This window comes from Haliotis cracherodii, unplaced genomic scaffold (genome assembly GCF_022045235.1).
Source record: "Haliotis cracherodii isolate W230 unplaced genomic scaffold, xgHalCrac1.p SCAF_7, whole genome shotgun sequence".
NCBI lineage: Eukaryota > Metazoa > Mollusca > Gastropoda > Lepetellida > Haliotidae > Haliotis > Haliotis cracherodii.
This window is the reverse complement of record NW_027266330.1, coordinates 9,138,253-9,164,079: the sequence shown is the minus strand read 5'-3', so window position 1 is coordinate 9,164,079 and position 25,827 is coordinate 9,138,253. Positions and strand designations below refer to the sequence as shown.

Here is a 25,827-nt window from a genome sequence, read left to right as displayed (position 1 = left end):
GCTTTAACGACCGTGTCTGGTGTTTGTTTCTTGCCAGTGAAGGTTAAAACCGTCACGACTTTAAATACACTCGCTTTAACGACCGTGTCTGGTGTTTGCTACTTCTTAGGTCACAGCCACAAGGTCAAGATCCGTTTCAGGCTTTTCAGAAACATTAATCAGTGAGAAGGAAGTCTTTACGTCATTAAGACAGTAGCAAAGAAGACTGAGTTTTTTATAGGAAAGGAAATTAAAGATGTCCTGAGGACCCCTTTTGATCAGCATAATTTAAGAATTGTACAGAATTTTCAGATATTGGTCTGTAACTTATCAGATGTGTTCATATGGATGAGAATTAGACTGTCTTATCGCAACACAGGGGTAATGCTAAATGTGGTTTAAGAGCCTGAGTTACGATCTTTCAATGATATTTTTTCTAAATTTTGTACGTTAACCAGGCTTTTCTAAAGTGGTAAATTACAATTGGACGCATACAGAAATAGTTACCGCTCTTGTTTGGACTAGTTAATAGGTTCATACGCCAATATGGAATCTTCCCAGACAGGCACGAGTAATCGGACGGAATTGCACGAGCTTGACACGGATGGTGTTTAACCCAATCGGCTCACCTCTGTCACAACCACAGAGCTCGATCTGGCTATATTTAGATCTCTCTATTCACCATAAACATTTCACACAATCGGCCGTCATGTTCGACGAATTATATACATAGTAATCGATTGGTGTTCGATTTACAACCAAACCATTCAATCACTACAACACTGCTGCCAATAACGTAGGTTACGGAAAAAGCCGAGTGAGCCCTACGACCAGCGTAGGTTTCTGGGGACTTCGCTAATCCGGAATCCCCACGGTAACCGTCAATGTGTACACATATACAGTAAGAAACTACACCCTAAGTTTATACACAAACACTTGCAGGTCAGAGATGCAACGGTTATCTTGCCACACCTTATCGCTGTCTCAGTCGGTCCCCAACATGTGCTCAGGTTCTCTGGGAGCGGCTGCAGTCCGCGTGCCGTGCCATGTAGGTCACGTGATTACTCTGAATAAAGTCCACGGATTATATAATTATTTTAGACTTGTACAACAAGCAGTCTCAGGTAAGTGTCAACAACGTCTATCTATATACACTTAGGTTTTTTGTTTGTTTGATAACACCGCACTCAGCCATATCCAAGCTATATGACGGCGGTCTGTAAATAATCGAGTCTGGACCAGACAATCCGGTGACTGACAAAATGAGCATCGATCTACGTAGATGTTACGATGACATGCATCAAAGAAGTCAGATAGCCTGACCACCCGATCCCGTTAGTCGCCTCTTACGACAAGTTGAGTCGCGATTTACGGCAAGCATGGGTTGCCGAATACAAGGTCTGACCCAGCCGTCTGTGTGGATCTGCAGATGCTTGAAGGGGACTGGGGTATGCAGATCATTAGTAGGAGTACAATGTTGGGAAATAATTATTTTACACGTGACCAAATGTCGAACGCCTATTGGATAGGACAGGATCATCCAGCGAGGGGCGGTCGGGTAGCCTAGTGGTTAAAGCGTTCGATCGTTATGCCGAAGACCCAAGTTCGATTCCCGACATGGGTACAATGTGTGAAGCAAATTTCTGGTGTCTGGTGTGATATTGCTGGAATATTCCTAATAGCGGCGTAAAACCACACTCACTCACTCACCCATAAAGCGACCTTTGAGCAGAGGTAATCGTAATTCCCTATTTTAACTTACGATAATCGTAGCGCTAAGGTCGCTTTGTGGAACTGGACCCTGTGCACCAAGTGCAATGTTCACCCATTATTGTTCAAAATACACAAAAGCGGTTTTTCATGGGGTTTCTTAAGATAAGAATTTATTATAGAAAATTCCCTCATTTTCTATTATTGTTTTCAATGTTTTCACATAGTTCAACAACATCAGGATGGTTACATAGTGAATGCATATTGTGTGTTTTCGTATGATACATATCAGACATTAGCATAAAAATATGCATTTTGCGGACATTTGGTTGTATATTTTGGTCCTATTAATTCTATTTACGATATGGAAACACACGCGGGAAATATTCTATCTTTCAGCCATACCTCCCTGAGCATAATATATTCTAGGCATACCTTCCTAAGCAAATATACTTTGAGCTACCGCGTATGAATACAATGCTAAGGGAAAGGCTCCCCTTTATTATGTAGACCCAAATGATTAGCAGTCATATTTGTTTACATAAACACTCACACATCGGGAAACCTTTCTCTAGAATTGGAACTATATGTGATATATTTTCAAGCAATCAGGCACAGATGGAGAGAGCTTTACAAAATAGTTCCCCCAATGTTACCTCATATCCATATTTATCGGATCATGACAAATATATTATAAAAGATGTCGGGGATATTAAAATATAACGGGTGCCTATAGAAACACAGAGAGGTATCGAGTGACGGTAATGGATGGATAAGAAATAGGAAGGACTAAGTGTAATATGACAATCAACAGAACAATGGCGGTGTATTGTGAGGGTTCAAATAACCAGGAAAGACGAGAGGGGGTGTAGAAAAAAGAATGAACATTTGAGATGACTTGATCAATAATAGGTCATACCTCCACGATTGCTCAAATATTCCTTTATACGGAGTGACAATGGCATAGTTTGAACAAATCTCCTATTGACAATTTGAGAGAGTCTTGTCCACACCTCTTGCAGCGCCTGACCCAGTTCGGCTGACGTAACGGATGACGTTGACGGACACGTCTCCTGATCATGCACCAAACGTGTTCTGTTGGGGAAGGATAAGGACTCAGATCTGGCCATTGCATGTTGGTGGTGTTTTGCTGCTGCAAGAAGTCAGTTGCAATACGTGCACGGCGAGCACGAACGTTATCGTCTTGAATATAAACCGAGGACCAGCAAACGGCACAGCTATTGGCGCCAGTATGTCGTCTCGGTCGTAATGTCCAGTGTCCCTTCCATGGACAATATGCAGTGGCGTTCTGGCAGTCACAGCGATCCCGCCCCATATCATTACAAACCCACCCCAAAATCTGTCATGTGACCTTACATGCATACGTCAGGACGCCCCCAGACACGTTCACGCCTGTCCAGAAAGTCCAAAACATAACGCGAGACCATCTTCGATTCCTCCAGTTCTACGCTCTAAATACCACTGGAGTCTGGATTGATTGTGTCGGTTTAATGGTGAATCAACACGTGGTCGTAAAGCATGTAGACGATTTCTAGTCTGATCAGTATCTTGAACTTCTGTTGTATGGCGGAAGCGAACAGCGATTTAATTGGATGTTTGGGCTCGATTTCGTAAAGCTTAGATTCTTATTTATTTACCCTGGACATGTGTTGCTGACCTAGACCGCCCTGTGCGAGGCTGATCATTAACAACTTGTGTCTGCGGAAACCTATTCCAAGTCAGCAGATCACAGACACATTGAACATATTGGTTCATATTTATAACACAACATATTCAGGTTCTACCCGTTTGAAGCATGCCAGTAGTCCTAAGGTGTTCATTAGTTGTAGACGACGCATTCCCAATCTGATCCCAAATAATGCCCTTAAGCTAGAGTAGATAGCTCACGTGATACTATTGATAATGGAAATCAACCAGACTAATGGCTCAGAGGGAGTTGATGACATTTCTCTTAAGTATCAAGCCAAGAAAGACCCCCTACCCACCTACACGGAGGACTTGCATGGTCCAACTATAATACTAGAACCTTAGCTAGTTTCAACAAATTTCATTCGATACCCAGGACTAACAAAAAACAAATGTGAAACTGACTGTCTACTCGTTTTGATAAACAGGGACCCAGCCAGCTCATCAAGAGCGATAAACCAATCAGAAGGCGTAACTCCCGTTACCCATCATGCCTGAGCCAACATGGTAATGCACACAGCTGCCATAATACCCCCTCTCCGGCTTTACTTCGGGTTTTAGCTTTGTTTGTTTGTTGTCTGATGTCACAAAGATATCCCCACTGACTTTTTGGCTATTCTACGACATCCACAGATAATAGCCTGAATCGAGCAAATGCGGTTTCATTCATCTGTCTGAGCTGTGTTTATACTACATATCAGTTCGGTTGTAATCGATTAGTGTATATGGTCCGTAATACTGGTATCTTGGATCCTTATAAGATAGCGAGTGAATAAATATTGGCACTAGTCATCCTCTGATGACAACACAGCCATGATATATCATTCGTGAACGCCCGTGTATTTCCGGGACAAACGGAATGCCAACTCGGTCCCTTCTCAGCGCAACGGACAAGAAAGAAATGTAAACTTCTAACAAGTCTGACATCGTTTTTAAAATTTACTTATAATTAAATTCGACAGCGTAAAACATGTTTTATCTACAATAGTTTTAACAAAAAAAAACAGTTGTATATATCAAAACAGACAAAAATGACGAAAATGATAAACATTCCAGGTGTAGGAATACATACTGTGGCGTGACATGAATCAGGTGATCGTTTAATTTAAGCACATAACTTGACACGCCTACACTCAGTAGCCAGCCAACGGAGAGTAGGATCAAAACAATGTTCATTGGACCTGTCAATTAAGGCAAGCGGCGAAAAGAGCTGCAACAGTCAGACTGTAACGAACCGGAAGAAATATGTCCGGGAGAAGGCGGCGGTTTCAAAGTACATTGTCAGTTACCGCCAGATTCAAACATTACTTCCCTGATTACGGTAAAATAAAGTTGGAAAATGCTAGTTAGAAATGAAACCCGAAGACATGAAAGTTGAACCGAGGCGAGCGAGCGGGAAAAAAACAGGCGAGCGAGCCTGCACGTTTGCTGTTTCATTCATTCTCGGCCTTCGGTTTCAAAGGGTAGTTTGGACAATGAATATGCATGAAAGTCGCTAAATGTCCTGTGCATGACGATACACGTGAGCAGAAAGGGAATTCCCTCGACTGTAATATTGGGATTCCCCGACATTCCGCTGTAATAAAAATAGTGCGGCCTCGGTGGGCGTGGCTTAATTTTTTACATGCATTGGGAAATGAATGCAATAACACGTGACCAATTCAGCTAATCAGAATACAGGAATTTCAATGAACACAACATAAATTTAATTATATGGTTATATTCTGAATATAATATGGCTGCCATTTACTACTTGAAAGTCAGCGCGTGGAAACAAATGCCCTCATTTTCTATTATTGTTATCAAATAAAATGAGCTTTCACAGAACATTCAATCATGATTTTTTTCAATCAATTTTTTACATATTTCTAAAACATTAGGATGGCTACATAGTGAATACACATTGTTTGTTTTCGTATGATAAATGTCAGACATTAGCAATAACATGTATATTAAGATACAAACTGTACCCATTAACAAATATATTAAGTGATCGTTGACCAAAGTATAGCCATCCGCAAAATCAGGCATGGGTGTCGTTTATTTAACAAACCACTGATCGATAGGTAACGAGTCAGGAGAGGGGCGAGTGTTGACACATGTGACATTATTACCGGGTACCAGTACACTCGGGAAACCTACCCAGCGAGTACCCAGGGAATGCGGCAGTTGGGGTTGATTTGAGGGTCATCATGATCAGCATGATCCGTGGTCATCGGTATATGGGGGCGCGGGTGGCCCAGTCGTCTAAGGCGTCGCAATTCGCTGTCCAGAGTTGCGTCTCCTGGGCACGCCAGAAACCTATGATTGTGGGTTCGAATCCCGGTTCGCCCCGATTATGTTTCTAGGTTTGTCAGCACCATACCCGTGCTCGTGGGTTTCACCGAAGTGGTAAACGTCTAAGATCTGCATTTCTCGGGGCTTTCCTCCCACATTAGTGAGTGAGTGAGTTGGGTTTAACGCCGCTTTTAACAGTATTCCAGTGGCGTGTCAGCTTAATGTGGGAGGAAAGCCCGAAGTGATGCAGGTCTTAGACGTTTACCACTTCGGTGAAACCCACGAGCACGGGTATGGTGCTGACAAACCTAGAAACATAATTGGGGAGAACCGGGATTCGAACCCACAATCATAGGTTTCTGGCGTGCCCAAGGGACGCAACTCTCCTCCAACATTAAGCTGACACGCCGTGATATGACTGGAATACTGTTAAAAGCGGCGTTAAACACAACTCACTCACTCATCGGTATATCCCCTGTTGCCATTGTGTTTTGATCTGTGATTCGTGTCCCAGCAAGATGGATCCGAAATCCATTCTCCACAAATCATGATGCATGAGCCATCATCCGTTGTCCTTCACTCGTTTGTTTGCTTGTTTGTTGTTTCCGCCAATATTCTAGCTACATGACTGCGGTCTGTAAATATTCGAACCCGACGACCCGGTCCGGACAATCCAGTGATTGACAGCACGAGCATTGATCGCCGCAACTGGGATACTATGACATGCAATGAACCAGGTCACAGAGCCTGATCACCCGAATCATTTTAGTCTTACGGCAAGCATAGGTTCCTGGGGGACCTCTATTCTTACCGGAATCCCGACCGGTGCCGTCATGCGTGACCCGCCACGCAGAATGCGGGATCTGTAGGCCGTGGTTCTCGGAACATAATACATAATTCCCTAACCATGATGTCGATAGCATCAGATATAAACTGCAATTTACATGCTGATCCAGATGGATCGATTTAATATTTTAGAAACCTTTATGGGAATCAAGTTCACTAAATGCAAATGTTTAAAAGGACTACGAGTAACTCAACAAAATTACAAAACGAAATTGTCAAGGGGCAAAATTAACCCTTCCTTTTCAAAAGTTGAACTCTCTCATGCGTATGTGTCACTGTTGCATATTTCTTTCAATAAACAATAGTTTCATGTTAGTTCATACGATTCTCGGTGGCAAATATGGTTTTGCTTCTACAGTTCCTTTTATGTTTTGGACAGTAGAACAACAAACATGAAGGTTTTCATTGTGGTGCTGACCTTGAGCGTGAGCGTCGCCCTTGGACAGAATGTCCTGACCGGCATCAAGGATGACCTGCAAACCATCGGGGGTGCTATTAAACAGACAGGAAAGGACTTCGTACCTTATGCTGCCACCGTCGGCAAAGACCTTCTCGGAACTCTCAAAAACGACACTCTCAAGATGGTCGGGAGCACAATCACCGGTAAAACACGGGCATGCATGAAACTATTGAAGTACTACGACGACAACATGATCACTAAAACGTTGACACATAAGCACTGAAGTGTCCTTGTAAGCACCAAAGGCGTATTTAAGCACTACTGCCTTGCTGTTAAAACTGCAACCTCACTGTCGACACTACAAGGGTATTTAAGCACGGCTACGTAAACCTCACTGTAGGTATCTCAAGGGTATTTAAGCACTGCAACCTCACTGTAGGCACTACAATGGTATTTAAGCACTGCCCCTTAAATGTAAGGACTGCAACCTCACTGTAGGTACCATAAGGCTATGTACGCACCATTGTGTAAATGTAAGGACTGCAACCTCACTGTAGGTGCAATAAGGCTATGTACGCACCATTGTGTAAATGTAAGGACTACAACCTCACTCTAGGTACCATAAGGCTATGTACGCACCATTGTGTAAATGTAAGGACTGCAACCTCACTGTAGGTGCAATAAGGCTATGTACGCACCATTGTGTAGATGTAAGGACTACAGCCTCGTTGAAGGGACCGAAAGGGTATTTAAGCACCATTGCGTAAATGTAAGCTCTGCAACCTCACTTTAGGAACCACATGGGTATTTAAGCACTGCCGCGTAAATGTGAGGACTGCAGCCTCACTGTCGGTACCACAAAGGTATGTATGCACCATTGTGTAAATGTGAGGTCTGCACCCTCGCCGTAGGCACCTAAAGGATATTTAAGCAATTGTACGTACATGTTAGTACTGCAACCTCACTGCAGGTACAACAAGGGTATTTAAGCACTTCTGCTTAAATGTAAGCATTGTCACGACTCTCTAAGCACCGCAGTGGTAATGCAGGCACTATGACAGAAATGTAACCCCTGCAATGGTTATGTATTGACCTAGTGTCCATGCATGCAGAACCACTGTAGTGTAGGCACACTAGCAGTAATATAAGGACTGCAACGATGGCATTCACACAAAAACAGTAGTATATTCACTGAAGCTATAATGTATACCCTACAACGGTAATATTGTACCACAACATCAATATATACACGAAAATAATACATACACAATGAACCTTCCTCCATCACCAAAACGGTAAAGTAAACATATCAATCTTAAACTAAACACTAACATACATCACAGTTTGAATCTCACAGTAAATTTCAGTGCAAAATAAATTTCACATATTCAAATAAATTTCTTTTTCAGATCTTCTTGGACAGGCTCTTTCTAAACTGTTCCATATCGGCAAGAGAGATACGCTGTATGTATAGGCGATATTCTGTAACTTATTATGATCCACTTCTTTGAGAGGCTTTTAAAAGTTGGAGTGCTAAGTAAGGATAAGACATATGGATGAACAACTCCTTTATCACAATTAGGAGCGACGTTTCGGTGTAGGTTCTAACACCGTTATCAAGTAAGTGACTTACTAACTATTATGATCCACACAATAGCTTCCGGATTTGCATCCTTCCGAAGTGGTTCAAAAGTTCGATATCAGAAAAGATACAAATTACTTATGTTTTCTGACAATACTCACCCATACACTCCATACACTCCATCCTCAGAAAAAGGTTTGACGGATAGAAAGGTTATCTGCTTTCATGTTCTGTTACAAATGCACTCAACCCATAAACCTAAAAACTTAACTGTGTAAATGTTGGAAACTACGATGAGAAAATGAACGCACACTACCGTTATATAGATTTTATCACCCCATAGCACAGAAAGGGATGTGTTGACCGGCCTCAAGGATGACCTGCAAACCATCGGCGGTGCTATCAAACAGACAGGAAAGGACTTCGTACCTTATGCTGCCGGCGTAGGCAAAGACCTTCTCGAAACCCTCAAGAACGACACTCTCAAAATGGTCGGGAGCACAATCTCCGGTAAGACAAGCACATACGTGTAACTACTTTAACACAATGACAAAATAGCACTAAAACTTTAATACATAATCAATAAAGTCTCCCCGAAAGCAACACAGTGGTATTTAGGCACTACTTCGTAAATGTAAGCATTGCAACATCACTGTAGGCACCACACGGGTATTTAAGCACTTTAACCTCACTGTAGGCACCACAAGGGTATGTAAGCATTGCAACCTCACTGTATGCACCACAAGGGTATTTAAGCACTGCAACCTCACTGTAGGCACCACAAGGGTATTTAAGCACTGCAACCCCACTGTAGGCACCACAAGGGTATATAAGCACTGCAACCTCACTGTAGGCACCACAAGGATATTTAAGCACTGCAACCTCACTGTAGGCACCACAAGGGTACGTAAACACTTCAGCCTCACTGTAGGCACCACAAGGGTATTTAAGCACTGCAACCTCACTGTAGATACCACAAGGGTATGTAAACACTTCAGCCTCACTGTAGGCACCACAAGGGTATTTAAGCACTGCAACCTCACTGTAGGCACCACAAGGGTATGTAAACACTTCAGCCTCACTGTAGGTACCGCAAGGGTATTTAACCACTGCAACCTCACTGTAGATACCACAAGGGTATGTAAGCACTTTAACCTCACTGTATGCACCACACGGGTATTTAAGCACTGCAACCTCAATGTAGGTACCACAAGGGTATTCAAGCACTGCAACCTCACTGTAGGCACCACAAGGGTATGTAAGCACTGCAACCTCACTGTAGGCACCACAGTGGTATTTAAGCACTGCAACCTCACTGTAGGCACCACAGTGGTATTTAAGCATCAATTAGTAAATGTAAGGACTGTAACCTCACTGTTTGCACCACAGTGGTATTTAAGCACCACTGCGTAAATGTCAGCAAAGCCCCGCAGTGGCAATGTAACCACTTCACTGGTTGAGCACAGACCCAGCTGTCATACAAGCACTGCAACGGTGATATAATGTAAACATACCGTAAACTAAACACTACATACACGACAGTTTATATTTCATGATAAATTTCAGTGCAAAACACATTTCACGTACACCAATTCATGTTTTTTCAGATCTTCTTGGAGAGGCTATTTCGAAACTGTTCCACATCGGCAAGAGAGATACGATGTATGTATAGGCGATATTCTGTAACTAATTACGATTCACCCTTGATCTTTCGGATGTTTTCATCATCATCATCATCATCATCATCATCATACCAACTCAGTCAGAGAGTAACATACAGAGCAATAAGATAAGTTGCTCCAAAGTTTGATCTCGAATAGAAAACTTCATTCATTAAATGTTACATCTTCTCTTTCAAAACCTCTCTAAGCCAACAACTTAGTTGTGTATATATTTTGATATATAAAGGGCTTCTTTTACCCAATCTCAGCACCAAAGCCTATTTATTTTAACACAGCACAGAAAGGGATGTGTTGACCGGCCTCAAGGATGACCTGCAAACCATCGGCGGTGCTATCAAACAGACAGGAAAAGACTTCGTACCTTATGCTGCCGGTGTAGGCAAAGATCTTCTCGGAACTCTCAAAAATGACACCCTAAAGATGCTTGGAGGTACAATTTCAGGTAAAACACATGCATATGTGAACACTACGACGACACAAAATCCGTTAACACGTCCGAGTGCACATCGAAATAGAAAACGCGGACGCGAACGCCAACGCCAACGCCAGAGATATTTCGCCGAAACAGATTCCATTGGGCGTAAAATGCAGAATAGCAGTGACAATGATATGAATATATAACTGAAAATCAGTGATACACCAGGTGTTCGCGGAATGTGCTTTGCCATACCGGTAGCACATCCGCTCAAAATATTTGTATAAAAAGAGTAGCTGCTTGTTGCCTTACTCCGCACAGCAATACTCCTGTCATGCGACGATGGCCTATAAAGTAATCGAGTCTTGACAAGACAATCAAGTGATGAACCAGACAGAGCTCATTCACTGATGTTGTTGACACTGACACCGATTTGTTAAACTTGAATTACGTCTGCTGTATACACGTGCAGAACCGTTTAAGAAATATGATCGTTTTTCAACACAGTGAGGGTTAAGCACCACAGTGGTATTGTAAGCACAACGGCAATAATGCACGTGTATTCACCAAATGTTACCACAATATCAGCACTGCAGTAATGTTAGCACTGCGTCATTTATGTATGCACTGCAACGTTAAAGTGCACACGTCTCGCTATAAATGTGAACATACAAATTCTGTGAAAAAAACACGTTTAACGTATGCTCATTCATTCATTTCAGACCTTCTTCGGAATGCTCTTGCGAACCTGTTCCACGGCAAGAGAGAGCTGTATGTATAGATGATATCCGATACTACCGATTCACCGGTTTGTTTGTATTACGTCTATGTATTACTTAGGGAGCAGTTCAAAAGGTCGATTTCCGAATAAGATTTTAATTATTTAATTCTCCATACCCCTAAACGTTCATTGAAAATACTGACTTACTAAATGACATTCTTTCGGAAGCAAAACATACAGAACCATTGTGTACATTCTGTCCATCCACAGCTCAGAAAGGGGTGTCCTGGACGATCTTCTTGGAAGCATGGACAACAAAACCATCAGCTTGGTCGGAGACACAATCGCTGGTAAAACACGTACACATAATTATTTAAAGACCATGACAAGAAAATGCAAAATAAGGCGTTAATACATAATATTTCAACGTTCGTGGAAGTCCCACATGGGTTTATAAACAAAACAACAGTTATGCATGCACAGTGAACCATAGGTAATCAGACAGTCCGTAATGTAAATAAATAGAGCGCTGAAGTGTATGTGTAAGACACGTGGTCTTGTGCACAGCGCACAAGTAATGCAGGCACAGGGAACCATAGGTAATCAGTCAGTCCGTAATGTAAACAAATAGAGCGCTGAAGTGTAAGACACATGGCTTGTGCACAGCGCACAGGTCACGAATCAGGTGAAGTTAAGCAACGTTGGTAAGAGGGTGTCCTTGGATGGGTGAGCTTGGCTCCTGAGCGTTTCTGGGACTTTGGTCCTGCCCCACCCTGAAACACATTAACACATGTGGTGTCGCCCTGTGCAAGTGATTTTGTCCTTAATGTGCCTCTGTATATCCAGTAAAGGATGGGTACCCGGTAGGATGAGATGTCAATATGGTTGTTAACCTTCTAGCACCTCACAGGCACCTTGGGTTGTATACTCTCCGGGGAGCTGAGAATGATTTTTGAGTGCATTCTGATCCATTGACCAGAGTTAAGATGACTACTAAGCGCTTAGATCAAGCTTCTGTATGGAGTACGGAGCTGTGTAAATAGATTATTATTATTATTATTATTATAAGTATTATTATTATTATTATTATTATTATTAATGAACTCTACAACCTTGGAAGTTTGAATATATTATTATTGAATATAGTAATAAAAACAAAACATATTTACCGATTCAATTCTGTTTCAGACCTTATTGGGCAAGCTATTGAAAACCTGTTCCAAGGCAAGATAGAGCTGTATGTATAGATATCCGATACTTATTATGGTCCAATCTTTTGTTTCCAGATATATGTTCTACTTAGGGAGTAGCTCAAAACCTAAATGTCTAATTCATAGCGTAGTTACTAAAAATGTCAGACAACCACCACATAGCCCATACCCCTAAAGATTTGAACATTTTGACATAATAAAAGATATTAAAAAATCACAGTACATACATTTGATCAAATCACAGCACAGAAAGGGATGTGCTGACGGGCCTGAAAGACGAATTTCAGACCATCGGTGGTGCTATCAAAGAGACAGGAAAGGACTTCGTACCATTTGCTTCCAGCGTGGGCAAAGATCTTCTTGGAACCCTCGAGAACGACACTCTCAAGATGGTCGGAGGCCCACTCACCGGTATGACGTGCAAGCTCGATTGTATTTCTGCACCACGACAACTCAATGCATACCAAGACGTTAACACATAATCATAACAAGCTTTCATGTAATTATAAGCATCACAATAGGAAGTAAACATTACTACGAAATGTAAATAAAGGTGACAAAAGCCTTTCTATAATGATAGTGAGTGAGTGAGTTGGGTAAAACGCCGCTTTTAACAGTATTCCAGTTATATCACGGCGTGTCAGCTTAATGTGGGAGGAAAGCCCGAAGTGATGAAGGTCTCAGACGTTTACCACTTCGGTGAAACCCACGATCACGGGTATGGTGCTGACAAACTTAGTAACATAATCGGGGCGAACCGGGATTCGAACCCACAATCATAGGTTCCTGGCGTGCCCAAGGGACGCAACTCTGCATGCACAACGAATCGCGGCGCCTTAGACGACTAGGCCAGATGACATTTACTTTTGTGTGTGTATATATTGTCCTGAATCTTTGATGATAGAGGCGTAAATGTATCGGTGGTCTCTTGTTTAGTAAGAAATCCCTCTAGATCAAAGAATATGTGCTAAAAACATTCCCCAAGGTAATGTTGGATAATGATGTTTAGAAAGGAAACATTATATTCTTTGACAGAATTGAACTTGGTTCTTATCTGAGATTGCAAACACTGAAGCAAATCCTTTGAGGTTTGGGGAATCCACATGGTATATATTCCATTTGCCTCAAATACTTTTTGTGAATGTCAGGAACGTCTTTCTTCAATTCTATTTAGGATTTGGGTTAATCTTTGAGATGGGGATTTGGTTGCTCATTTGCTGGATTCTGTGATAGCTCTTTCTTGTGTCTTACTATGACACTGTTATCACCTCAGCTTTACTGTTAGCATGACAAGGACAGTGTACATATTTCGACAGTGCTGTAAGCACTACAACGTTAATGCAAGGACTGGAGCACTACAATGGTAATATAAGCGTCTCAGCGGTGGCATACACACTAAAACAGAAAAATATATTCACGGCAGCGATCACCACAATGTTGATATTGGCACTACAACGATAACATAAAAACAAAAAGGTATAAAATATGCAAAACCAACCTTATATAATAGAAAAGAACCCGGTAATGTAAACATATACGATAATGTAAACAGTACAACCATGACGGTTTATATAAACAAATAATGAAAAAGCACATTTTCAAGCATACCCATTATTTTTTGTTTCAGACCTTATCGGGCATGTGCTTGGAAACCTGTTTCACGGCAAGAGAGAGCTGTATGTATAAACACTCCGGCACTTAATATGATCCTCCCTTTAGCTTCCGGTTTCCCATTCTTCTGCTTGTATCAAGTATATGTGACCCGTGAAGATCGGGGGTAGAAAAGGTCTTCAGCAACCTATGCTTGCCGTAAAAGGCGACTAACCGCATCGGGGGGTCAGACTCGCTGACTTGGTTGATGCATGTCATCGATTCAAATTGCGTGGATCGATGCTCATAATATCAACCACTGGATTGTCTGGTCCAAACTCGATTATTTACAGACCGCCGTCATATAGCTGGAATATTGCTGAGTGCGACGTAAAACAACAAACAAAACAAACAAACAAGTATATGGTCTTCTTAGGGAGCAGGTCAAAAGATCGATGTCTGATAAAAAAAACTTAATTACTTAAGGCTTCGGATATACAAACATACACCTCACACCCTAATTGGATAATGTTGACTTACTCAGAGAGATTCTTTCCAAATAAAATGACAGTGCCAAAACATATGTATATCTGATCAACCCATAGTTCAAAAAGGGATCTCCTGACCGGCATTAAGAACGACCTTCAAACCATCGGCGGTGCTATCAAAGAGACAGGAAAGGACTTCGTACCATTTGCCGCCAACGTGGGCAAAGATCTTCTCGGAACCCTCCAGAACGACACTCTGAAGATGCTCGGAGGCACACTCACCGGTAAAACGCGTGCACGAACGAAGCTATTTCAACACCACGACAACACAATGCATACTAAGATGTATACACATAATCATTCAAACGTTCATGTGATCATCACAATGGAATACACACATAACAAAGTTAATGTAAATGTTACCGACAAATCCCTTTGCATATTCTTGAAACAGTTCTGCTGACAGCATAGTACATTGAGCGATTCCGACTATGTCATAGGCAGGTGTTTACAAATCATTATCAAACAGTGATGATACGAGGTGTTCAAAATCAGGTACGCGTATCCCACGACACAACACCCCGTCACAAACACATGCAAAGGCAAGTACTGTGTTCACCTGAACTATCATATGAACTTGAATTGAATCAGGCATTGTGTTGGCCACCGGTGAGTCCTCTGTATGTCTATCACCAAACTTTATGCATAGATCTAAATATGAAAGAAATGAAGCGGTTTCACTTTTTACTCTCATTCAGCTAAGATGGGTTAACCTGTGGAAGAGGTATGGCTATTTGACATCCGATCATATTGTACTCCGAAGACAGGTTAAACGTATCAGTTCATGGTTGGTTGGTTGGTTGGTTTGTTGTTTAACGCCGCACTCAGCAATATTCGAGCTATATGACGTGTCTGGACCAGACAATCCAGTGATTAATATCATGAGCATCGATCCTCGCAATGGGGATCGATGACATGCATCAACCAAGTCAGCGAACCTGACCACCCGATCCCGTTAGTCGCCTTTTACGGCACGCATATTCGCCTATTACGGCAAGCATGTGTTCCTGAAGACCTATTCTATCCCGGATCTTCACGGGTCATCAGTTCATGGGGATACCTTACCTAAATGGTATATTCCAAAATTGCACATGTATGCTATTTATTAGAAAGTCCAGCATTTAACACAATTTTCTCTCCGCACACCCCAACTTACAGTTACTTTCAATTTTGACAAATTGTCCTGAACCTTTGATTACAGCGATAGAAGTATATCCATGGTCATCAGGTTTAGTCATTAATTTCCCATGGACAAAGGAGTGAATTTTCCCTTAAGTTTGTCATTTGGTTTAGTCATGTTTAGAGTGGAAACGCATTGGAATAATTGAACTTGGTTCCATTCTGAGATTGCAAACATTCAAGCAAATCCTTTGTATTTTTGGTAAAGTAAATATATATTGTCAATTCAAGAAAATAACTAATCTAGATTATCCGTCGAAAGTAATCCTATTTGGTGAGAAGGCCAAAATGGTTGTGAAAATTATATGAATTGACTACTGAAAATTAGTGATGACACCAGGTGCTCGCGGAATAGTAAGCATGTTCTGCCTTACCCGTAGCACAGGCCATTCACACAGTTTGCTGAAACAAATAAACTGAATGAACATGTTAACGCCAATCATTATTGATAGCACTGCAGTGGTAATGAAAACACTACAACATAATATAAGAACTACATCAGTAATACATATACTACAACGACAATGTTATACCTACAAAGGGAAAATATACACAGAAACAGCATATACACAATGAATCTACAAATGCAATCACGAAAACGGTAAAGTAAACATATCAACGTTAAAGTATTCATCAAAACCTTAACAGTTCATAAAAACGTAATGAAAATATAAATTTTACGCATACCCATTCATTTTTTGTTTCAGACCTGATTGGCAATGCTCTTGCAAACCTGTTCCATGGCAAGAGAGAGCTGTATGTATAAACATTATCCGATACTTTTTGTGATCCACCTTTAAGCATCCAGTTTTCCATTTTACTGATTGTATCAAGTATATGTTTTGCTTTGGGAGCAGGTCAAAAGATCGATGTCTGATAAAAAAACTTAATTGTTTAAGGTTTCGGAGACACAAACATACACCTCACACCCCTTAACCCTACTAAGTTAGTATGGACACAATCAGAGAGATCCTTTCCGAAAATATGACAGTGACAAAGCATATATATCTGATCAACCCATAGCTCTAAAAAGGATCTCCTGACCGGCATAAAGAACGACCTACAGACCATCGGCGGTGCTATCAAAGAGACAGGAAAGGACTTCGTACCATTTGCCGCCAACGTGGGTAAAGATCTTCTCGGAACCCTCCAGAACGACACTCTGAAGATGCTCGGAGGCACACTCACCGGTAAGACATGTGCACGAACGAACCTATTTCAACGCAACGACAACACAATACACGCTCAGACCTTTTATATTTGCCATGTGTGTGAACTGTACAATTAATTTTTCTCTCATTAGTTCGTATAGTAATGAAAACATTATGTTAAATTATTTCAGCAGATATGTCACTTAATCAAACATTACATCTAAAAACTGCAATTATTACATAAACGGTCATACGTCTGAAAATGGGATTTTGCAGGAAATGAGTCCAAATGTTTGATGCAATTTATATCTGTAATAACTATAAATTGAAGCTTGTGAATTGTATGGTTGTGTTCCTAAGATAGTGTAGTTTTAGAATATAATGAGAAGTCAAATTGTGATGTTTACCCACAAGGTCCCTTATCCCATGGTCGGTCACAAACATGAAACATGATGAGGCAGGTTTACTAGTTTTAGTTATTTCTGGTTCTGGTTACACTTCAGATAACATTTACTGTCATTTTTGTAAATATTGACCTGAGTCTTGGAAGATAGAGGCGTAAATGAGTCGATGGTCACCATCTTTAGTCACAAAATCCCTATGGATCAAAGAATGAAGTTTTCCGTAAGTTTGTCATGTGGAACATTGGTTTTTAGAGTGAAAATGATATATACACGGTATATATTCCATTTGTCTTCAATACTTTTTGTGATAATCAGGAAAAGTCTTTCCTCCGTTGTATTTAGGATTTGAGACAGGGATGTTTTTTTTTCTCATTTGCTGGACCTTGTGATATACCTCTCTTACCTTACTACGGCACTCAGTGAGAACGTAAGCACCAAATGGTTCTGAAAAGACCAAGGTTTCATTTAGCAGTTCATTAACGCACAACGGACCATATGCAATCACTAAAAGGCGACAATGCTTGTCGTAAAAGGCGACTAACGGGATCGGGTGGTCAGGCTCGCTGATCATGACTTGGTTGATACATGTCATTGATCCCAATTGCGTGGATCGATGCTCATGATGTCAATCACTGGATTGTCTGGTCCAGACTCGATTATTTGACAGACCGCCGTCATATAGCTCGAATATTGCTGTGTGCGGCGTTAAACAACAAACAAACAAACACTAAAACGGAAATGTACACATATATCAACATTAAAGTAAACATCAACCATGACAGTTAATGAATAAATAAAAAAAATCCATTTTCATGCATACCCATACATTGTTTATTTCAGACCTTATTGGCAATGCTCTTGCAAACCTGTTCCACGGCAAGAGAGAGCTGTATGTATAAACATTATCTGATACTTATTGTGATCCACCTTTAAGCTTCTGGTTTTCATCCTTCTGATTGTATCAAGCATGTTGTACTTTGGGAGCAGTTTCAAAGGTCGATATCTGATAAAAAACTTAATTCCTTAACGTTTCGGATACACAAAGAAACACCCATTAAATCTTATTGGATAATATTGACACAATCAGAGAGATTCCTTCAGAAAAATTCAGTGCCAAAACATATATATTTAATCAACCCATAGCTCTAAAAAGGATCTCCTGACGGGCATTAATGACCTTCAAACCATCGGCGGTGCTATCAAAGAGACAGGAAAGGACTTCGTACCATTTGCCGCCAACGTGGGAAAGGATCTTCTCGGAACCCTCCAGAACGACACTCTGAAGATGCTCGGAGGCACACTCACAGGTAAGACGTGCAAGCTCGAAATTATAGCAATACCACGATAACAGAATGCACACGTAGACGTTAACACACTATAATTCAATCTTTCATGTTGTTAGGGATCAGAACTGTACATCAAGATCACTATGTTAATGGAAGGGTAAGCTATAAAACTAAAAGTAGAGAACATATGCTTGATATCATAATCTTGTCTTTCCGTATCGTTATCAAACAGTTATAATACATTGTAAAAAGAGAAGCTTATCCTGCCTCTCCACTGGCTCCAGTCATAAAATCTTGCAAAGGCATAACTGCCTTCCCTTGAAAAAACATTTGGTTCACGTCAAAATAGAGAATTTTACCGGACATTGTTTTGGTCACTGAATTACCAAAGTTGTAATTGTATTCTCCGTGTCTATCATGAAACGTTTTGAAAGGCATATTTAAGGCATTGAATGTTGTAACCCTGATCAAACTTCCTTTAGAGCAACATTCGTCTGGCCAGCGCTCTTTGAAATCTCCGTAGAAATACCATGCTCGATTGTACTTCAAAGGCTGTGAAATGTAGACACCACCATAGGCTGGATCTACTGGAAGCTTGCTTGATATAAAGGGGCAGCTGATTATTCGAAGTTGAAGTCATCCTTCCTATAAAGTCTTGTGCGTAGTTTTTGGTCACTCTGAATCGTTGTGCATAGATCCAAATTATCTAATTGGAGTTGTGGAATTATTGCTCGGCATAAGGTGAAGTTAACAATTGTAATATTGAAGTCGTATCTCCTGTCTTGCTCGGCAAAGTTAAAACAAAGCAATTTATCCATGAAATTTAGCTTAAGCTTCAGGTCTATCGATAATCCGATATCCTTCAATGACGGTGAAATTCTCTTCATCTGAGGGAGGCCGGGTAGCCTAGTGGTTAAAGTGTTCGCTCGTTACGCCGAAGACCCGGGTTCGATTCCCGACCTGGGTACAATGTGTGAAGCCCATGTTTTGTGTCCCCCGCCGTGATATTGCTGGAATATTGCTAAAACGGTCTAAAACCATACTCACTCACTACCTTCTTCATCTGATTTACCCACCTGAACAATAAATAAAGGCAACGAGTGGGACGGCATGTTTCAAATGCAGCCTTATGCATGTAGATTCAAAGTGACAAAATAAATGTCCACAATACTGAAATAAATAATCTCGACAAAACCCTTTCCATATTCACAAGAAAACTCGATTGTACCTCTCCGGCTATAATATGAACATGTGAAATAGTGATGATAACAAGTGTTTGCCAAAAGGTGACCGTATCCTCCCCTCCCGTAGTACCCAGCGCAAACGTGCAAAGGCAAGTAAATCGTTCACCTGAAAAAAACACAGGAACATATGGTACAAGTCAAAATAAGGAATGGCATAGGACACAATGTTTTGTCAATGTGGAAATTCTCTCCACAACTTTGTGAAAGGTTTTCTGAAGCACCTCAATGGTGTTATAAACACAATGTACATGATGTCACGACTAAAACGGTAAAGTAAACATATCAACGTTAATGACTAGAATAGAACCTTGACGATTTTAATGGAAACACACATTTCAGGCGTACCCATTCATTTCTGTTTCAGACCTTATTGGGAATGCTCTGGCAAACCTGTTCCACGGCAAGAGAGAGTTGTATGTATACACAATAGCCGATACCTATTGTGATCCACCAATAGCTTCAATCATTTTGATTGTATCAGGTATATGTTCTGTTAAGGCAGAAAAGTTCGATGTTTGTAAACTTAATTGCACCCTAAAAGTAATTGTGAAATTGTTGAGTTCCGCAAAGCAATTCTTTCAGAAGGTAAAATACAGTCCTGTTACACATATTTTATAAAACATAGAACAAAAAATGATGTCCTGACCGGCCTCAAGGATGACCTGCAAACCATCGGCGGTGCTATCAAACAGACAGGAAAGGACTTCGTACCATATGCTGCCGGCGTAGGCAAAGGCCTTCTCGAAACCCTCAAGAACGACACTCTCAAGATGGTCGGGAGCACAATCTCCGGTACAGTGCCCGGCATTCGTGAACTTATTTGAGCACAACAAACGTAAACAAATAAACTCTATATTGATCCTGTAAGCTCCAAATCGTGAAAAGCACCATTGTGTAAGTCTATGCACTGTTATAATACTGCAAGCAATACTGGCGATACAATGGTGACAAAACACTACAAAGGTAATGCAACAACTACAATGGCAATATAGCACTACAAATTAAAGCTAAAAACAAGAACTGCTAATGTGATATCTACTACTAAGGTTACATAAGCACAACAATAACAATGATATGTTTCAACTGCAATGGTAATGTAAACCAACCATCCAGAACAAGTTGAGTTCAAATAAAAACGTTGAGTGCAAAATGATGTTTGACTCACATGCATACATTACTGTTTCAGATCTCCTTGGGCAGGCTCTTTCAAAACTGTTCCACTTCAAGAGAGATACGCCGTATGTATAGATGATGTCTTTGTTTGGTCAACCGTGAAACTCCCCAAATTCCTCCCTACTGAGAAAGCAATTCGAAATTTGCTCCGAAACTTAATTACTAATGTTGACATACTTCGATATACCAACAAAACCAGCCCCCACCACGCATGCACGCACGCACGCACTAACACACCACAAAGAGACACAAGTCTGGGCCCCAGGAACGTCCTTCAAACCATCGGAGGTACTAACAAGGGCATGAAATGAATTTCCTTGTTGCCAACGAAGGCAGAGATCTCCCTCATGTTTGACACCCTCAACATGGTTGGGAAAGAGGTCAAAACTTCGATGTTCGACCCGATAAAACACTTGTTTTCAGAACATCCGGAACATATGCGAACACTAATTGTCACCCAACTGTCAGGAAACAAAGAAATTGGTATGGGATAATTAATGAGGCCCGAAGGCCACATTGTAATACTGTTTGCGTTCGAATCTAAATTCACGTAGTCAGAATCCACTATGTGTTTTAAAAGTGTTTCAGTATATGATAAAGCGAGTATTACGTTGTTATGTTTCCGTATTGTTAATATTGTATAATACGAAACAAAGCCAAAAGGCTCACTTAATACACTTGGTATTCCTAATTTATTCCTAAATGTTCACTGACTTCAGGTTTCCTTTGCTTCAGCATTCGCAATGAAACATAAGAGGTTATGAGCCGAGCGTGTTAGTAACCGAAATATCATATAGTAGGAATCAAACATGCATTACGCTGGCTCGCCAACGGTTCGCATAATACAGTTTGTATTCCCAATAAAAGCAGAGGAAACGTGTTATTGAACCTTTGGCTACATCCAAAGCATTTCAAAACGACTAGTCAGAGTTACGATTAATGTTCACAATTAATTGATACACCGACGTGTTTGTGAATGAGAGCTAAAAGTGAAACCCCTATTTTCCTCACTTCTATATTCCGGAACCCCCTCTTTCTGGTTAGTGATGGGTATATGACTTTTAATACAATATTTGTATATATAATAATTACTGCTATAACGGCTTTATCTAACCCATACAGCTGTGTATTGTAGCAACCTGGTGCACCAAAGCCATGCACTAACGTCGGAAATGAATAATCTACACGACCTCGGCACGTCCCAGTTCTCTGACGCCATCGACAAGGTTTTTGCAGAGATCCAGACCGTCTTAACCCAGCTGAAGAACCTCGCCATACAACCTGAAGAGGCTTTCAAGCAGATCGCTGCTCTTGGTGGTAGGTTATTATACTCCTATAGCCAACTGGATGAATCGGTGGGAAGGTTTTCCCTTTGTTTACAGTTTAAAGACGAAGGTATAACGAAGAGACTCTAAAAATGGTCGAAACTGTTTGAAGCAACTAGACATTGGTTGCTTACTTTGGATCACAATACCTTAACAGTATCAGGACACATTCTTTTCATTCTTTGTAATAATATACCAAAGAAAGGTATTGCCCGGCTAAAATCGAAATATCCATGGCCACAAATAGGAAATCTTTCAGAATAAAAATTGTTTACAATACTTTTCAATATGACCTCGTTTGACTTCGACAGACTCGGACCACTGATGAACTGCCCGAGCTCTGTAGGATAAGGATAAGGATAAGGATAAGGATAAGGCTAAAGATAAGTTTTATTCCATACTGAAAGGCCACAGGCCCATAGTACAATTTCGGGAATGGTTTCAGATATGTTTAACAGGCCATATTCTAATTAACATAGCATGAGCAATGAACATTGATAGTTTTTAAAGTTTTTTAACAGTTGTTGATATGATCGATATATTTTTTGTTGAGTGGGATCTACATAAAAAAGCAGTTCTATAAGTTTACATCTCAGTAGGTCGTATTTTGGACAGACAAACAGAAAATAAAATTCATCTTCAATCACATTCAAATCGCAATGCTCACATATTCTCAATTCTCATGTTTCTTTGTCTGTCTACTTCGATCCTAAGGCTTGGAGAGCTGCCTCTAAACTTTGCTACGGGTAGTGTAAATCTTTTAAAATCTATATCAAACAAATAGTATTCAGGGGAAATATTTGTTGTAAAAAGGTTGTAATAATTGCATTTTCCTGAACTTAAAACATGCGATGACCATTTTTGTAAGTAATTATCCTTAAGTCTTTCGCGTATAGATACCAAAAACCAAAATGGATTGTTAGGTTCGCAATAAACTAAAGAATTCTAACATATTGAAATATGTAAAGTGGTACACGTGCACATTCAACATACACCATAACACTCGATGTACAGTTTTTTGCCTGACATTTCTGGTGTGGCGATTCTGTAGAAGACTTCATCTTCTTCCCTTAAATGGCCTCGGTGGTGGCTATCACATCATCGTTACTATCGCAAACATTTCAAGCAGGTGTGATTTGAGTTTGAGAAATAAATAAAAGAGGGTGATTGGTCAGGAGAGTGAGTGAGTGGTTTTACGCCGCTTTTAACAATGTTCCAGCAATATCACGGCGGGAACACCATAAATGGGCTTCACACATTGTACCCATCTTGCGAATCGAACCCGGATCTTCGGCGTGACGAGTGACCGCTTTAACCACTAGACTACCCGACCGCCCCTAGTCAGGAGAATAAGGGGCACAGCGGAGTAATTCAGAGCAATATTGTGTAGATTTAGCTTCCACCATTTGTGATGCACAGACGCATGGCCCTGAGGCAGTGGCACATCTGAATGGAGCTTTCATTGATAGGTTTCTTTGACAGCGTCTCTAGTTCTGTGGTATAGTATTGCCCATTGATAATTTGACGTCCTTGCAGATAGTCAATCATGATTATCCCCTTAATATCCCCGAAAACCGAAGCCATGACTTTGCCAAATGACGCCTCCCGCTTGTACTTCTTGGGTGGAGTGAGGTCACATGTTTGTTCTGAAGTTGTGTCATCCTTGGCAAGAATTCACATTCTGTTGATAACTGGTTAACAGGTCCTTGAAGATGTTCAGTCGGGTCAGCTTCTGATCTGGTGTCAACAATCTGGGTACCCATCTTACGAACAGCTTGCTCATGTGGAGAGTCTCAATTAAGATTTTTTTATATTGCGCCATCTTGATTCCGCAGGGTCTGTTCTTGCAAACAGAATGTAATTTTCTTATAGATAGGGATAAGCTCAAAGGCATGAAACAGAAATATATACCCTGTAAATGTTGGGTAAATATCAATCTTATGTCTGGAGATGATGACGTGATTAAACGTGCATTATTATTTTTTTAGATATAGAAAACTTATGTTATATAAAATTTGGACTTGTGAAGTTTGACTTTTTTACAATACAGCTGTCTCACAAGCGTCATGTAATGTGTATGTCATATATATTTCTTGTTCATATCTGCCGATGGAAGATTGATTGACTACAGAGAAAATAATTTAGTACCAACCTCGTTAGTCTGTAAACCTCGCTTTCTGGGCGCATGTTGTTTCTTAGTACACATGATTAGTTAATCCGGATATGCATTTATCCGGACAAGTTCGTTGGTAACAGTTTGCATCTTCTGTTCAACAAATGAGGCTTTGTCGCGGTATGACATCAACTAAGGTCACACATCGTAATGATAATTCTCCAGAACCACAACAGCAACATAAAACAACAATTCCAGGACGATAATTTTCTCTCAGAAACTTACATGGGTGGGACCACGTTAACCCGGACTCGACCGTACCCAGTGAAAATGTACCCAGTGAAAATGTCCGGAATGAGGAATCCTGGCGCTCGGGGCGAGAAGGTAAAGTCTGTACTTTGGGTGTTCCGTTTAATGAGGTTTCGTTGTACACAGTTGGTAAGCTGTACCCTTCATCTTTCCTTAGACAAGTACACGTCGCTGTCTGGCGAGTTCCTGCAGGCCCTGGAGAGAGATGTTACCAAAATCCTTTCAAAATTCTTCGGGCACAAGAAGCGTGGTCTTCTCGGTGACGTCCTCGCCGGACTGAAGGACACTCTCGGTGGTTCTTTCAATTCAACCCTTGCACAGGTATGACGACTGACTAACAGCATGCATCAAATATATACTTGTATTCACATCCTGGGGCACGGGTGGCCTAATTGTCCAAGGCGACAGACTTTGCTGTGCAAAGTTTTGTCCCGTAGGCATGCCAGAAACCATATAGCTCGTTGGAATCCCACATCACCCTCATAATGTTTCCAGGTTTGGAAGCACCATACCCGTGCTCGTGCTCGTGGGTTTTACCCATCAAGCTGACACGTCGTGACATAACTGAAATACTGTTCGTAGCGGCGTTTACTCACAAATATACATGTCTATACCATAATGAATGCATGTGGGTTCTTACATTACTGAGAAATGGCACTAAGCTCCAGCCCTTTCCAGTAATAAAGAGAGACCGCGAATTTGTATGCTTTGCAAGTTTGTTTTAAGTGCCTCTTCCGCCGTCAAATAATATGGCTGAGTGCGGTATTAAACAGCAAACAGACAAACAAATTAAATGCCTCATGGTTTATCCTGAATACAAATTGTACATTGTATATCAGTCTCATCTGCCGTAATTGGCACAGAGGCAATGCATCAACCACAAGATACAATATATAAGGTCTTGAACAAGACTGGACGTGGGCTCTACATAGTGGAAATTATGTTTTCAAACATTGTAACTTGTTGCTACCCTGC

At 40.9% G+C, this 25,827-nt stretch overlaps 1 protein-coding gene across 1 annotated transcript; it reads left to right on the top strand.

Moving 5' to 3' along the window:
• Positions 1-1,025: 1,025 nt before the first annotated feature.
• Positions 1,026-25,179, top strand: LOC139448647 (uncharacterized). The gene is made up of 21 exons (XM_071230208.1): positions 1,026-1,103; positions 6,902-7,122; positions 8,329-8,383; positions 8,845-9,011; positions 10,109-10,163; positions 10,459-10,625; positions 11,321-11,369; positions 11,590-11,669; positions 12,508-12,556; positions 12,775-12,941; positions 14,158-14,206; positions 14,726-14,892; positions 16,555-16,603; positions 16,871-17,037; positions 18,243-18,291; positions 18,546-18,709; positions 20,297-20,472; positions 20,589-20,724; positions 21,119-21,170; positions 22,241-22,422; positions 25,010-25,179. The coding sequence occupies exons 2-21, from the start codon at positions 6,912-6,914 to the stop codon at positions 25,177-25,179; spliced, it is 2,361 nt and encodes a 786-aa protein (XP_071086309.1). The 5' UTR covers positions 1,026-1,103; positions 6,902-6,911.
• Positions 25,180-25,827: the final 648 nt, after the last annotated feature.

Bases quoted from the DNA above. Each gene is read 5' to 3' on its own strand.
- LOC139448647 (XM_071230208.1), top strand. From the start codon at position 6,912: ATGAAGGTTTTCATTGTGGTGCTGACCTTGAGCGTGAGCGTCGCCCTT. The intron at 17,038-18,242 runs GTAAGACATGTG...TGTTTATTTCAG, and splicing joins GCTCGGAGGCACACTCACCG to ACCTTATTGGCAATGCTCTT. The intron at 18,292-18,545 runs GTATGTATAAAC...ATCAACCCATAG, and splicing joins TTCCACGGCAAGAGAGAGCT to CTCTAAAAAGGATCTCCTGA.